This window comes from Sceloporus undulatus, chromosome 3 (genome assembly GCF_019175285.1).
Source record: "Sceloporus undulatus isolate JIND9_A2432 ecotype Alabama chromosome 3, SceUnd_v1.1, whole genome shotgun sequence".
Classification (NCBI taxonomy): Eukaryota; Metazoa; Chordata; class Lepidosauria; order Squamata; family Phrynosomatidae; genus Sceloporus; species Sceloporus undulatus.
In genome coordinates, this window is record NC_056524.1 from 261,275,764 (window position 1) to 261,292,089 (window position 16,326).

The 16,326-nt window shown below is 41.8% G+C and overlaps 1 protein-coding gene across 5 annotated transcripts in view; it reads left to right on the top strand.

Annotated features, from left to right (window-relative positions):
* Positions 1-16,326, top strand: part of MFN1 (mitofusin 1) — a 95,081-nt gene that overhangs the window by 4,205 nt on the left and 74,550 nt on the right. The window contains exons 2-7 of one of the 5 annotated variants that reach the window (XM_042457923.1): positions 3,156-3,231; positions 3,433-3,594; positions 3,841-3,962; positions 6,378-6,513; positions 9,210-9,372; positions 12,212-12,336. In XM_042457923.1, coding sequence (XP_042313857.1) covers positions 3,560-3,594; positions 3,841-3,962; positions 6,378-6,513; positions 9,210-9,372; positions 12,212-12,336 — 581 coding nt within the window. In that variant the 5' untranslated portion in view covers positions 3,156-3,231; positions 3,433-3,559. The remainder of the gene's footprint in view (positions 1-3,155; positions 3,232-3,432; positions 3,595-3,840; positions 3,963-6,377; positions 6,514-9,209; positions 9,373-12,211; positions 12,337-16,326) is intronic. The other 4 variants (XM_042457921.1, XM_042457922.1, XM_042457925.1 and 1 more) reach the window with 4 other exon arrangements.

A 16,326-nucleotide genomic window follows, 5' to 3' on the forward strand; every position in this document is an offset into this window, starting at 1 on the left:
TCAGGCTTGCTAGAGAGGTTAAGAACAATAAAAAGGTCTTTTTTGGATATGTCCACAGCAAAAGGAAGAAGAAGGAAACGGTAGGGCCACTGCGTGGAGAAGATGGCAAAATGCTAACAGAAGACAGAGAAAAGGCAGAATTACTCGACACCTTTTTTGCCTCAGTCTTCTCAGAAAAGGAAAAGGGTGCTCAACCTGAGGATAATGGAGCAGAGGACAGAATAGGGGAATTTCAGCACAGAATAAGTAAAGAGATAGTAGAGGAACACCTTATTAATCTAAATGAATTTAAGTCTCCGGGACCAGATGAACTCCATCCAAGGGTATTAAAAGAACTGGCAAAAGTAATATCGGAGCCATTGGCAATAATCTTTGAAAACTCCTGCAAAACAGGAGAGATCCCAGCAGACTGGCGGAGGGCAAACGTTGTCCCCATCTTCAAAAAGGGGAAAAAAGAGGATCCCAACAATTATCGTCCAGTTAGTCTGACATCAATACCAGGAAAGATTCTGGAGCAGATCATTAAACAGAGAGTCTGTGAACATCTAGAAGGCAATGCCATAATCACAAAAAGTCAACATGGGTTTCAGAGAAACAAGTCATGCCAGACAAACCTAATCTCTTTCTTTGATAAAATTACCAGCTTGGTAGATGAAGGGAATGCTGTGGATATAGTATATCTTGATTTCAGTAATGCCCTTGACAAGGTTTCCCATGATATTCTTGCAAACAAGCTTGTAAAATGTGGGCTAGACAAAGGAACTGTTACATGGATCTGTAATTGGTTGACCGGCCGAACCCAAAGGGTGCTCAACAATGGCTCCTTTTCATCCTGGAGAGAAGTGACCAGTGGGGTCCCACAGGGCTCTGTCCTGGGCCCAGTGCTATTCAACATCTTTATCAATGACCTGGATGACAGAATTGGGAGCATACTTATCAAATTTGCAGATGACACCAAATTAGGGGGAATAGCTAATACCCCAGAGGACAGGATCAAGATTCAAAATGACCTGAATAGACTAGAAAGCTGGGCCAAAGCTAACAAAATGAAATTCAACACAGAGAAATGTAAGGTATTGCACTTAGGGCGGAAAAATAAAATGCACGGATATAGGATGGGTGACACCTGGCTGAATGAAACTACGTGTGAAAGGGATCTAGGAGTCCAAGTAGACCACAAGTTGAACATGAGTGAACAGTGTGATGCGGCAGCTAAAAAGGCCAATGCTATTTTAGGCTGCATCAATAGAAGTATAGTGTCTAGATCAAGAGAAGTAATAGTGCCACTGTATTCAGCTCTGGTCAGGCCCCACCTAGAATATTGTGTCCATTTCTGGGCACCACAATTCAGAAAGGACATTGAGAAACTGGAGCGTGTCCAAAGGAGGGCGACAAAAATGGTGAAGGGTCTGGAAACCATGCCCTATGAGGAACGACTTAGGGAGCTGGGGATGTTTAGCCTGGAGAAAAGAAGGTTAAGAGGTGATATGATAGCCCTGTTTAAATATTTGAAAGGATGTCATATTGAGGAGGGAGCAAGCTTGTTTTCTGCTGCTCCAGAGAACAGGACCCGGAACAATGGATGCAAGCTACAGGAAAAGAGATTCCACCTGAACATTAGGAGGAACTTCCTGACAGTAAGGGCTGTTCGACAGTGGAATGCACTCCCTCGGAGGGTGATAGAGTCTCCTTCCTTGGAGGTCTTTAAACAGAGGCTGGATGGCCATCTGTCAGGGATGCTTTGATTTGGATTTCCTGCATGGCAGGGGGTTGGACTGGATGGCCCTAGTGGTCTCTTCCAACTCTATGATTCTATGATTCAAATGTGATACATTTTTCCTGGTTGGAAACCTGCCTTAGAAATGACTCAGTTTATGTAGTTGGGATCAGATTGGGACAGGTCAAATATTTTCAGGCCTTCATTTAAGGGATTGAGTGAGTTTGTTGGAAGGAAAGCAGAAACAGAGCCTGGCAGTATTTTAAAAGTTAGCAGACTGGACATTGCTTGACCAGGACAAAGGGAGAGTCCAGCAGAAAGCTGCTGAATTGAAATTCTTAGGCAAATTTGAAACTTATCAGATGCCTCTCTGTATATTTGGGGTTTTGTTGTTGGTGTTGTTAAAATTATATCTTGTATTTTCTCCAGCAATGTATGTAGCTCTTCTCCTCCACACTTTGTCCTCTGGACCTTCCTGTGAGGTAGATTAAGCTAAGAAAAAGTGATTTGGCAATGACCACTCAGTAAATTAAATGGCTTGATTGAATTTGGCATCTGAATCTTCCAGATCCCCAGCCACACTTCTGATTACTACACTACACTACACTACACTGGCTAATTTCCTCAGTAAAGTAGCCTCTCCTCTTTAAATTCTACACTCTTACTAGGGATGGGTGAGTGGGTCATAACCAGTTGGGAATTGTCTGAATTTCTTCTGACTAGACCTCTTAACCTTTCTGTGTGGGTCTTATTTGTAGTATGTATTGTAGGGTGATGTGGGACGTGGTGGCTCAGTGGTTAAGACACTGACTGACAATTGCAAGGTTGGCAGGTCGGCACTTTGAGACCAAGCACTGTGGATGGAGTGAGCTCCCATCATCAGTCCTAGCTTCTGCCAATTTAGCAGTTCAGAAGCATGTAAAAGTACAAGTAGATAAATGGGTACCACTTTGGTGGGGAGGTAACAGTGTTCTTTGCAGTCATGCGGGCCACATGGCCACCAAGTCATCTTTGACAAAGCATCCTCCTTGGGTTAGTAGCCTAGATGAGCCCTGCTCTCTACAGTCAGACACAACTAGACAATCACTTCAAAGGGGAACCCTTTACTTTATCTTTATAGTAGACTGATAGACTCTGTATTCACTGCTGAGGGCTGCGGCTTCACTTTGGCTGCACATACATCTGTCAACTTCAACCAACTGTGGAAATGACATCTGGATCACCCAGTGTGTTGTAGTGGTTTGAGCAGTGGACTATGACTTTGAGGTTCAGAGTCAATTACCTGGTGGGCCATGGAAACCCACTGGATTATCTTGGACGAGTCACACGAGCTCAGCTTCAGAAAACCCCACAATAGGTTCACTCTAGGGTCACTATACGTTGGAAATGAATTGAAGGCACACAACAGCAAAAATCCAATAAATGTAATATTTTACAGAGTACTGTACACAGAACTCTCTACTGTTTGAGATTGCCCCTCCGATATTGCTGAACTGCAACTCCCATCATCCCAGGTTAGTATAGTCAATGATAAGAAAATCTGTGACTCCCATCAGCCCAGGTCAGTACTGTATAGCCAATGGTAAGGAAATATTTAGAGGTTCACATTTTGCCCAACTGATAGGTAAACTATATACGCTAGGTTTAAAAGCAGTAACAACAGTTGTTGAACAGCACATGGCAAGCATTATTCCAGTACAATCCATTTCTTGCAGAACGCAGATTCCTTATGTTGCATACAATGAAGAATACAAGCAAACAAGGGACTGACACCCAGTGCTTTTCTAGGTCAGTAGACCCAGGAGGAGTGAGCCTGTTATTACCAGATGTTATTTAGTACTGATGTTTGCTTTTGGTTTCTTTCCTGCATGGAGAAGGTTAGTTCACAAGCCACTAAATATCATTTTGCAGTTGACATTCTGGTTAATGCCTTGCAAATGTTATATAAAATGCACATGTGTACAACAAAATAATTAAAGTTTACTAGTGCTTTAAGCTCTGATTCAAGAGCTCTTGTATATATAACTTTCAAGATTTATGCCTTATTGTCAAACCTGTTTTGATTTGCTTAGATTGGCAGGTAAATTTTGATTAGTAATACTGTACGGTTTAATTTTTTTCAGCTGCATAATGGCAGACATCAATCCCTCTCCATTAAAACACTTTGTGCTGGCCAAGAAGAAGATTACAGCCATTTTTGAGGAGCTGCTGGATTATGTTACTGAAGGAACACATTTTGTTGAAGGTTGGTTTTAACTGTTGAGGATGGGAGATCTTTTGTTTGGCAGCACTAAGAAAGTGTGGCTAATCATAGTTTCCTCTTTCGAAGCATTGATTAGGTTTTATCCTAAGAAATTTCACTGTCATGTGTTGAGAATAGGTTCAGTTATACAGGACAGTCCATCCTGTCTGTCTTAGGATATGGCAGGATTAGTGCCAGTTTGATAATTTGTGAGAAAAACGTCTGGTGGATATTGTTTTGAGGCACACAAAATGGGCTGTCTTTCCATAATACCAGCTGTTTGGCTTCTGATTTCTCTATATGCCCTTCTTTCCTTGCTTTGTCAGTCCTTGGCAGGTAGCAGGGTGGCAGCCTCATTGACTGTCATTGATTAGCTACTCTGATGTTGCAGAGGTTCTGGGCAAACTTTGACTATAATGTTGAATTCATTTGATGACAAATTCAAGCAGTGAGGTCCTTAAATATTTTTGGATAAATTGAACTTATTTACATCAAAGATGGCTGAATTGTCACCCTGGGGCTATTTTTGTGGCTCCCAACTCTCAATGTGCCTGGAACACCCTTTCCTGGATTCACCTTTTAAATAAGCTACAGGACTCTCCTGCACTTTTTTAACATGAAAAATATCAATTTTTTGGATCTAGAGGGTGTATTGTGGTGCCCTTGAGGGCAGAAAAAATGACCTACAGACCTGCCAAAGTTGCCCATCTCTGGTTTAATTATATGTTTAGTGAGCCTTCCAGAGTTGATGCTTCTGGAGCCTTCCAATGAAGACAGACACTCAACATTCATGGCTTATTTAAAAATGAGAATAATACTGGGAAATTCCCAAGTGTTTCATTATAAGGGAGAGAAATCTAGAAGATACCAAATGCCTTTCTCCATGCATAAATGAAAATGAATAATCGTCTGTCTTCCTCATCTTGGAAGTGCTAGGTAGGAGTTGAGTAAAACGATACAGTGTTGTCTGGCACTACCCCTTGAAAATCATGCTGTGAAGTAGGGGTAAGGTGCAGAAGGAGGTGATGCCTCATGAAAATGGGGGAAATTGCATTTCTGGAGGATCTTTGAATCATAATAGACTTAACTTGCCGCTCTTGTTAATCTTCTAAGTAGGCATGTAGGAAGATTTGTGAATTCAACATATTATCATGTGCAGGTCTGTGATTCAGTAGGTCAAGGTTAATCTGCTAATCAGTGCAATACTATGTCATCAGGCTTGCCAGCAAAGAGCTTTAGCAATAGTATAGCACAATAGTCTATGGGTAAGTTGTGTTGCTGGGAATTAAAACTGGCTCCCAAACCCTACCAACAAGATACAAAATCCACAAAAGAGTGATATCTTTAATACAGGGAAGAGAACATTGAATTTCTCAAGAAGTCTCTGTACTGCTGCATCTGGAAAAACTTTTAGCTGCTGTATAGGTAAAAATCAGTCAATTATTTTCCAAAACAAAACCCATTGACTTTGGAAAGAAACCTCAAAGAGTAAAGTTCCAGCCCTTACTTTCCTTTTGTTTAGGATTCCCCTTTGCATCTAAATATGGCATCTTCAGATCCAGGAAAGATATTTAGGGGTAGCCATTTTGACCATACAGCAAAAAACAAACAAAAATACTCCAAATCTGCAAAAGAGTGGTACCTTCATTAGCCAGTCAAAATGCACAAAACTCATAATGCAAGCTTTCACAATTTCACTATTTAACTTCTTACTGATTTTTTAAACCCCTTTCATCTGATGCATAATTGCACTATGTTTTTTGTGCATTTTGGCTTGCCAGTGAAGGTATCAATCTAAATATGTGTAACAATCTTTCTTCCTATATGATGAGGCAACAAACTTTCAAATCTCTGGCCTCAAATATATAGTTGGTAGCGTGTTCAAAAACTCATCACTTAGGCCAAGCAGATTGATTATAAATCAATAAAATAAGTTTATTTTATAAACAAAACAGAATAAAAGATTGTTGATAATAAACAGTTGTGAACTTGTCTCTCAATCAATCAATTGTAGAGGTTTCTAGCAACTCTTATTTCAGATGCCACCCTTTTCCCAATCTTTAGACCTTTCCTTGGTCCAAAAGATTAGATTTACTCTTTTAACACCCTGTCCCCTCAGGGACTTCAAGACTATAGCCCTCCTCAGGACCAGTCTTTTCCCAACCTCACTCAACCAACCCCCTTCGACTTCTAATCCCCCACTTCTCAACTGCCTCCAAATCTTTATAGCTCCAGCCGGCCTCTGATTGGTTCAGAGTCTCTGGCTCCTGATTGGCTGACTCAAGATTCCGAGCACCACAATATGTACCCTGAATATATTTTCCTCCAACAAAGTTACCCTGAGTTGTTCCACAGAATTGATAATATACTGCTGCAGAAAATAGGCTTTTAATATATCATTGTCCTATCTGATGACAGAAACATACAAAAATCCAGAACTTGAACATATAGCCACTAAGGATGAACTGGGAGAAATACAGGCATATAAAAACAAGTTGGCGATCATTGGTGAGGTTCTTGCACGACGACACATGAAAGTAGCTTTCTTTGGCAGGTAAGGAATTTAATAAATAAATAAATGGGTAAGTGTGTCACTGTTATGCACAATCTACTGAGCACATGCTGATGAAATGAATGAACTTTCCTGAAATGAATGTGGAAAAAAACATGATGATGGATGGCACTTAGCATTTATATGCACCTTTCCATTGCTCAAACAACTTTACATATACAGTGGGCCTTTGGTATCCATTGGAAGATGGCCCTGTGGATACCAAAATCTGTGGATACTGAAGTCCAGTTATATACAGTAGCATAGTAAAATTGTGTCCTTTATATAAAATGGCAAAACCAATTTGTTTTTTGGATTTGTAGCACCTTTGAGACTAACTGAAAGAAACAAGTTGGCAGCATGAGCTTTCATAGACTAAAGTCTAATGCATCCAAGGACTTTAGTCTACAAAAGCTCATGCTGCCAACTTCTTTCTTTCAGTTAGTCTCAGAGCTGCTACAAGATCTTTCTACATATTGATTCCACAGACTGCTATATCTTTGAATTCTGCAAGGTAGGTCAGCATTATTATCCCCTTATTGCACATAGGAAACGTACAGCCTCTCAGAATGTGCCATACTCTTTATTTGGTATTCATGCTTTTAACAACTTTTTATTAAATATAATTAAAATTATATTTTAAATAGTTGTATGATGTGAGTTTTTCAGGTGTATCTGTTTTAACCTTTGTAAGCGTCCCTGAATTCAGACTGGAAAAAAGATAGGTTGATGATGATAATAACTGGCAGTCTGTTGATTAGTTCCAACTAGAGCTCATCTATTGAATCAGTTGCTGAATAGTGAATCAAAGCATAGATTAAACCTACTGATAGAATTAGTTTACATTCATCAGAACTAACAACAAGATTGTTTGTTGTTGTTGTTGTGTGCCTTCAAGTCGTTTCCGACTTAAACACCCCTAAGGCAAACCTATCATAGGCCCAGTACAGACCGCCCGAAAAGGGTGGTCTCCTGGCGCCTGGTTTTGCTCCGCGGGGAAGCTGCAGCCTCCAGACCGCAGGACTTCCCCGCAGAGCCTGCAGCACCATTATGATGCCGTAATGCACCAATGGCGCACTCACAATGTCATAATGGCGCCGTGACGTGTGGACGCTAGGCGTCCTGCATGTAACAATGGTGGCGTTTATCAGTACAGGACACTGCCATTGTTACGCCCTCGTCACGTGCTAGGGTTGAGGCATGTGTGGGCGGAGCGCTCTCGGCCAACCCCTAGCAAGTGACGAGAGCACCCAATAGTCTGTACCGGGCCATAGTGTTTTTTGGCAATTTCTTCAGAGAGAGTTTGCCATTACCATCATCTGAGGCTAAGAGAGTGTGATTTGCCCAAGGTCACCCAGTGGGTTTGAATGGCCAAAACAGGATTAGAGCCCTCATTTCCAGTCCTAGTCGAGTGCTCAAACCACTACACCACACTGCCTCTCAACAAGATTTAGGCCAGTGATGATAATATAATATAAGAATTGTGATTTATTCAAAGCTACCTATTGAAGTTATGGCAAAGGTGAAACTTGAAGTGCAGACTAACTCAGTCACAGTTCCACATTAATTTTATTTCTGCTTTTAAGAGATCTGTGGCTCAGTTAGGGATATAGGAACTGTATTGTGAATCAGACCATTGTATATCTAGACCATATTGTAACTCAGACCGGCAGTGGCTTTCCAGGCAAGATTCTTTGCTAGGGTTACCAAGAAATACCTGGTGGTCTTGCATCCAAGTTATATCCAGGCCTTACCCTGCTTAGTTCTAAAATCAACTGAAGACAGACACATCCTTCAACGTCAGAGGGGGATCCATAGAGGCTCCACATTCTGGAATATCAGCCATGCTTCTACAGATTTGTTAAAAAAAATCTCTAGAAGCAAGGCTTCATATATGCATTGATTGCTCCAGGATGTGGGAAAATAACACAGATGTGCTATTGGGAACACAATTCAGTTCCAGAGATACTGCAATGATTTAAAAATAAGTAGCAACTTTCTTGCTCTTATATTTATGAAACTATGGCCCGTTCTGCACAGGCCTTTGCGCCGCCCCTGTCACGTGCTAGGGGTTGGCCGAGGACCTAGCGTCCATACCAGCCTCACCCCTAGCATGTGACGGGGGCGTAAAAATGGCGGCGCCCTATACACACGGGTGCTGCCATCTTTACGTGCCAGACGCTTAGCATCCACACGTCCCCCTTGCCTTGTGACGTCACGAGTGCACCATTTGCGCACTCGTGCATCGCAAGCACGGCGTGAAAAGAAGCCGCTTTTGCAGCTTCTTTTTCCGCCGCCGGGATGCCTCCCCGTTTGGAGGCTGCAGCTTCCTGGCAGCAGAAATGGAGGCGGTGGCAGATCGCCTCTTTCAGGCGGTCTGTAACGCGCCAATGAGTCTAGTAAGATCTTAAAAGAGTTGCTCAATGTAAATGTAATGTAAAGTTGTTGTGGCAGGGTTTCAGTGTCTTGATCCACATGTTGTTCCTCTCATGATTAACAAAATCACAGTAAATAATGGAAAACTGTACAAATTGTGGAATAATGCAAAATAACTCATGCAAATGTGCTCACCTTTTGAAACTGAATTTAAATTTCAAATTCACACCTCCTTTTATTGTAGGGGCAGTGCACTCCACATCTCTACCTAAAACTGCAAGGGTTAAAAGTGTGTTAACCTTGTCCTCCCTTCACCTTTGCAGGACCAGCAGTGGAAAAAGTTCGGTTATCAATGCAATGTTGTGGGACAAAGTGCTCCCAAGTGGTATTGGGCATACAACCAATTGTTTTCTCAGTGTAGAAGGAACGGATGGTGATAAGGCTTACCTCATGACTGAAGGCTCAGATGAAAAGAAGAGTGTCAAGGTATGGAGTTCTTGTGGCTAATAAATTCACTTCTGGTACATCTTACTAAATGTACCACCTGTTTATTATTCTTGTGAGCCATACGTCATTTCCAGTCTCTGGCAACCTTAAGGCAATCCTATCTTGGAGTTTTCTTGACAACATTTCTTTAGAGGCTGAGAGAGTGTGACTTACCTAGAGTCACCCAATGGGTTTCCTTGGCCAAGCAGGGAACAGAACCACGGTCTCCAGAGTTGTATTCCAGTGCACTACTTGACACTGGCTCTCTTAGCACATTTTATACTGCTCGTATATTCTGTAATTGCTGTGCATTACTTTTACAAATGCTTTCTGATTTTTAAAAATAGCTGTCCATCAAATGGTATGCTGAGCCACATTGAGTTTGTTCATCGTGGTATGGGACATAAAGAATGGAAGATTAATTTGGGCCAGTTTTTCCTTTCAAATATTTATTTCTGTAATTTGAAAAGGAGCCAGAGAAGGAAGATAGGACTTGCACAAAAACTGAGCAGCTTCCAGAACAGATCAGGACAGAACATTGCACAAGAAAGAAAACATGAGACTGATTTAGTCATGTTTGATGAAAGTAGTCCTGATTTTTGGAACTGTCTGTGTAAGCTGAGGAAAAGCTAGTAGAGCCTCTGTTATAGGCTAGAAGTCCATCCTTCTTCAGCCCACACTGGAACAATAAGAAGGTAAATGCAGATCAAGATTATTTCTGCCTAGGAGTGCATCCGGACTGCAGAATTAAAGCAGTTTGATACTGCTTTAACTGCCATGACTCTATCCAACAGAATCATGGGATTTGTAGTTTGGTGAGGTATTCGGCCTGGTCTGTCAGAGAGCTCTGGTGCCTCACCAAACTACAAACCCCAGGATTCTGTAGGACAGAGTCATGGCAGTTAAAGTTGTGTCAAACTGCTTTAATTCTGCAGTGTGGATACACCTTTGTTATAATGAATATAGTTTCTATGATTCTATGATAATAGAATCACCGAATTTAAAGAGACCACAAGGGCCATCCAGTCCAACCCTATGCCATGCAGGAACACACAATCAAAACACACCTGACAGTTGTCCATCAGCCTCTGTTTAAAGACCTGCAAAGAAGGAGACTCCACCACACACTGATGGAGTGTGTTCAACTGTCAAACAGCTCTTACAATCAGGAGGGTCTTCCTAATGTTGAGCTGGAATTGCTTTTCCTGTAGCTTGCATCCATTGCTCTGGGTCCTATTCTCTGGAGCAGCAAAAAACAAGGTTGCTCCATTCTCAATATGACATCCCTTCGAATATTTAAACAAACCTCTTAACCTTTCTTCTCCAGGCTAAACATACCTAGCCCCCTAAGTCTCTCCTCATAGGGCATGGTTTCCAGACCCTTTACCATTTTGGTTGTCCATCTCTGGACACACTCCAGCTTCTCAACATTTTTTTTTGATTTGTGGTGCCCAGAACTGGACACAGTATTCCAGGTGAGGCCTGACCAAGGCAAAATAGACTGACATTATTAATTCCCATGATCTAAACACTATACTTCTATTGATGCAGCCTAAAATCGCATTGACCCTTTTAGCTGCTGCATCACACTGTTGACTCACGTTCAACTTGTGTTCTACTAGAACTCCTAGATCCCTTTCACACGTAGTCTCATTCAGCCAGGTGTCCCCCATCCTATATATGTGCATTTCATTTCCCCCCCCTAAGTTCAATACCATACCTATCTCAAATATTTAAACAGGGCTATCATATCGCCCCTTAACCTAGAATCTTTCCTGGTATTGATGTCAGACTAACTGGACGATAATTGTTGGGATCCTCTTTTTTTCCCTTTTTTGAAGATGGGGACAACATCTGCCCTCCTCCAGTCTGCTGGGACTTCTCCTGTTCTCCAGGAGTTTTCAAAGATTATTGCCAATGGCTCTGATATTACGTTTGCCAGTTCTTTTAATACCCTTCATCTGGGCCTGCAGAGTTAAATTCATTTAGATTAACAAGATATTCCTGTACTATCTCTTTACTTATTCTGTGCTGAAATTCCCCTATTCTGTCCTCTGTTTCATTATCCTCAGGTTGAGCACCACTGAAGCAAAGAAGGTGTTGAGTAATTCTGCCTTTTCTCTGTCTTCTGTTAGCATTTTGCCATCTTCTCCACAGAGTGGCCCTACCATTTCCTTCTTCTTCCTTTTGCTGCGGATATATCCCAAAAAGCCTTTTTTATTCTTTTTAACCTCTCTAGCAAGCCTGACTTCATTCTGCGCTTTAGCTTTTCTGACTTTACCCCTACACATGCTTGCTATTCCTTTGAATTCCTTTTTGTGATTTCCCCCTTTTTCCATGTACGTCAGCCCTCTGTCTCCGCAGATTCTTTATCCATGGATTCAAGCATCCACAATTTGAAAATATTCCTTAAAAATATGAATTCCAAAAAGCAAACCTTGATTTTCCCATTTTACTGTATGTAAGGGACATCATTTTATTGTGCCATTGTATTTAATGGCAGTTGAGTATTCACAGATTTGAGTATCCACAGGGGGTCCTGGAACCAAACTTAAGCAGATACCAAAGGCCCACTGTACTCAAAATGTGTTTCTGAAACCTGTAAATGGGAGTGTGTATTTTTTTCTACCAGTTCCTTGTTGGTGGATCATGGAGATTATAAGTTGTTTAAAAAAAAAACCAACCAGCCAACCGCAAAGTAGATCCTGCAGGCCGGAAACTTGCCCAGTCCAACATTGAAAGCTTGCAAGTAACAGCTCAATCAGGAAGTAATATCTTTAAGTTGTCATTCTGCCTTAGCAGACATTGACCTTTTTTTAACACGTCAATTTCTTTGCAGACTGTTAATCAGCTTGCCCATGCCCTGCATATGGATAAAGACTTGGAGGCTGGTTGTTTGGTGCATGTGTTTTGGCCGAAGGCCAAGTGTGCCCTCCTGAGAGATGACTTAGTGTTAGTGGACAGGTATGGTTGTTTATTTTTCTTCAATGTATAAATGTGTCACAAGGCAATAGAGTTTCCTTAAATGCAGTTTCCCTCTTGGCTGTACTCTTGAAATACTAAGCCTAGTACATTGGCTGGGAGACAACTGGAACAAGAGAAAGTCCCATGATTGAGCTTTAAAAAGGGTATCTTGTATTTGGCTGAATTTCAAACTTGTGCTTGCACAACAGAAAAAGGAACAATGCAAGAATGGCCTCTGCCACTTTCAAGTAGTCCATGCTTTGCTTTTATAACACAGAAGGTTTGCCAGATGGGTCAGGAAGGAGGACTTCCTGAGAAGAGCTTTCCTGAGAGGAGCTTACGGGAAAATGTAAAAAGGGACAAATTCCAAAACCGTGTATTTGGCGTCTTTAAAGTCTAACAAATTTGTTATGGCATAAAGTATTGTGTCCTAAATTCTACTTGGCAAGAACTGCTGTTGTTTAATCTTTATCCAGTATTTTTGTTTTACTACTGTATTTCTGTTTTCTGTTTTCCTAACAATTTTTCAACATGGCATTTTCTTTCCAGTAAGTCACTGGGGGATTTTTTTTGTTACTGCAAAAGTAATTACTGATGCCAAACCAATTTTTTTTGTCACACATAGAAAGCAGTTTAATGAGAAGAGGCATCTGTAGGAGTACAGATTTGGAACAGAAATAATTTTGCACAGTGGGCTCAAAAGGCCAAGTCAGTGACTAGAGATTTGTGTAAGAGTGAAGACAAAGCCAAGATCAAGTTGGAGCAGAAACATGCTTCCTGTGCAGTGAACACTTGCTCTGATTTTGATCATTGTTACATCCTTGACAATACAGTGCACCCACGTCATAAGTGGACACACTATACGTGGCTTTCAGCATATAAGAGCCGCGTGGGAGCGCTTGGGGTGCCGCATCCCATTGAAAGTAATGGGGTGGGTGCCTGTGGCGCACATACACCGCCGCACCATTGCGCCATGCCCGACCCCATTACTTTCAATGGGGCTTGAGTATATGCTTGTTTTTAATGTGTGGGGGGGTCCGGAACGGATCCCCCCCAGCGTAAAAAAGGGCGCACTCTATGAAGGAATATATGGGGGGGTGAGAGATTAAGACCTCTGAACTCACTTCAACAACTCAGCAGACTCCTTAAGTGAGTTATATTCTTAATACTGGCCCAGCAATTTGCACTTTTCCTCAGAACATAATGGAAATGTAACTCACATCCTCCTGTATTCAGGCTCTGCTGCAGAAGCATCCCAACGTTATAAGGATAGAAGATGTTTGGTTTAGAAAGTTTCTCATTTACTTTGTGAAAAAACTGTTTTTCCTAAAAGAAAAAGAAGAAAGAGGCACACTAATTCCAGGATCTCTTCACAGCAGAAAATAAGATGGGAAGCAGGCCATACCATCATCTTGCTGAAAAGGCAATTTCATTGAACTCCATAAGAAGTAGCGAGATAGAAAGCAGAGAAGCTCATGATAAGGAGAGCTTGGTTTTAACAACCTCTCTCCATTCCCTATTCTGCTAGTACACACAATGTATACACCTCTGGAAATCTCTACAGAAAATTTAAAATTACCCTAACAAAAGATGTCAAAGAATCACACTGGCTGCTCACAGATGTAACAACTCTTGTTATCATTCTTCCTCTCCATTCAATCATTAAATAATTAGCATTTCCAGAAATTATAGGCATGACAAGCCACCTTTGGCCTCTAATTTGTAACCTCACTCAAAAACAGAGACTGCTGATTTTAATCGACATACTTCTTTTTAATGTCAGCAGTCATGCAAAAATCCAAGTGCTCTGAAGATCCTAACAAGCACTCTTGTAATTCAGTAGTTATTTCTGACTTTGAAGCATCATTAAGCCAAGCAGCCATTGAATGATACAGCAAGTCAACCACTCTGACGGTGTTGTTAGAATAACTTCCTTACAATGGACTCCACCAGCAAATGGAGTGTCCTTTATACTGGCTTAAAGTAAACCTACAACTTTTAAAGTATGTACAGAGCACAGTTATACTGCGATTTTTTCTTCAGACACTGTATGGTGATGTACTACAGTTTCTACACAGGCAAACAGAGTTTGTCCAACTTTAATAATAAATAGAATGGAACGCATCATATATCTCAGGAGTCCCATCTATAGACAGAGCTCTGGATATTCATTACAGTTAACAGCATTTTAAAAAAATTTCAGTGTTAAACTACAAGGAAGACAAATCAACAGCACCTTTAAACAATATGACTACTGTATTCATGAGAGTTGACTCTGAATTAGCAACTAAGACAAAGACATCAGCATCTAGACAAAATTTATCATCCAGCTGTCCAACTGTGGTGACATCAGTACCAGGTGTGTAATAAGTCAGAATGTTACTTGGCATAGGGCATGTTCTTCCAATTTAAAATTACAAACAGGTAAGATATCTATATCTCATCTTTTTAAGCCAGAAATAAACCATAAACGCTTATTAGGCAAGATAGAAATGCGTCTTTTCATCTTGTAGAGGTCCTCCATTCCCATGAACAAAACACAATCTGAGCATCCCATTAACTACCGTTTCCATTTGGTCTTAATGGGAACCTATAGTTAACAGCTCTGGACAAAGACATGATAATAAATCATGGTTTAAGTTAACATGATATCCTAACATTTCCAAAGTTGTTATAATAGTTTTTGTGGGTTCAGATAAAACAAGAAACTATAAGTGTTGTAAACTTACTTTCTACTAGGTCAATTAATCATCCTAAAACTAGCAACTAATTAGCAGTTGTCCAAAGCCAAGGGCGGGTTACAGACGCCTCTTTGAGGCGAGCGCACCCGCCCCTTTCCCCGCCAGATCGGGGCCGGAGCTGCCAGAACGGCACCTGCTGAGGCCCGATCCACCGCCTTTTCAGGCTGCAGGGAAGCAGCAAAATGCCGCTTCCGCAGCCTGAAAAGGGGTGTCCTTGGGGCTCAAGCCCAAGGACACCCCGCGGCGGGGGAGGGGGAGAAAGGGGCGCTTGGCCCCTTTCTCCCTTGCTTCTCTGGGCGCAGCCGTCTGAAGGCTGCGCCCAGCGAAAGCAAAACGGCGCCGCAGACCAGGAAGGAGCTCCAAAACGGAGCTCCTTCCTGGTCCGCGGAAAGGGCGCCTAGGCACCCTGCTGCGGATTGTGGACGTCACGTCCGGCCGCCCTGTCTAGAGGCGGCGCGGACGTGACGTCCTCACGGCGGCAGCCGATATGGAGGCCGCCGCCGTTTAGTGTGTGACGAGCACGCACTAGGGTTAGGGCGGTGCAGAGCACCACCTTTGTAACCCTAGTGCGTGCTCGTCACCGCATAAAGTGCGGTTGTAACCGGCCTAGGATTATTAAGATGTGAATAAAGAATAATTCAAACATAGAGCATCTTTTCAGGCCACATTTGGTAATCAGGTGCCCAATTTTTACTGACATGTCCACGTGTGCAGAATCTTTCAAGATTAGTGTGCATATGTTGCTTCCTAACACAAAACCACTAAAGATCAGCCAGAACTGGCTTCCTGCAATGTTGAACAAGTGAGGACTGCTTTATGCTGGTATGTACTTATACAGAACTTTTGAAGACATAAGAGCATGTCACATACACAAAAATGGAAACCTGTAGCTAGGACAGAGTGATTTGCCTAAGACCAAAGCAACCCCAAACTAGCCAACTGTTAACATGGCCAGGAAAAAACAGCAACTGTACAGAAAAAAGATCCTGTCTGATCTTGGAAGCTAACCAGGTCAGTTCTGATTATTCCTTGGATGGAAGACCACCAATGAATACCAGGGACTATAAGCCATATTTCGAAAGAAGGAAATGGCAAACCACCTCAGAGTATTCTTGCTAAGAAACCCTAATAATTCATGGGGATGATATAGCTGGCAGGTGATTTGAAGGCATGCGTGCACACACAGAGAAAAGTTTCCTTTACTTCCTGTGAAACAAGGAAAAACACATCCTGGTGACAGAAAACATGT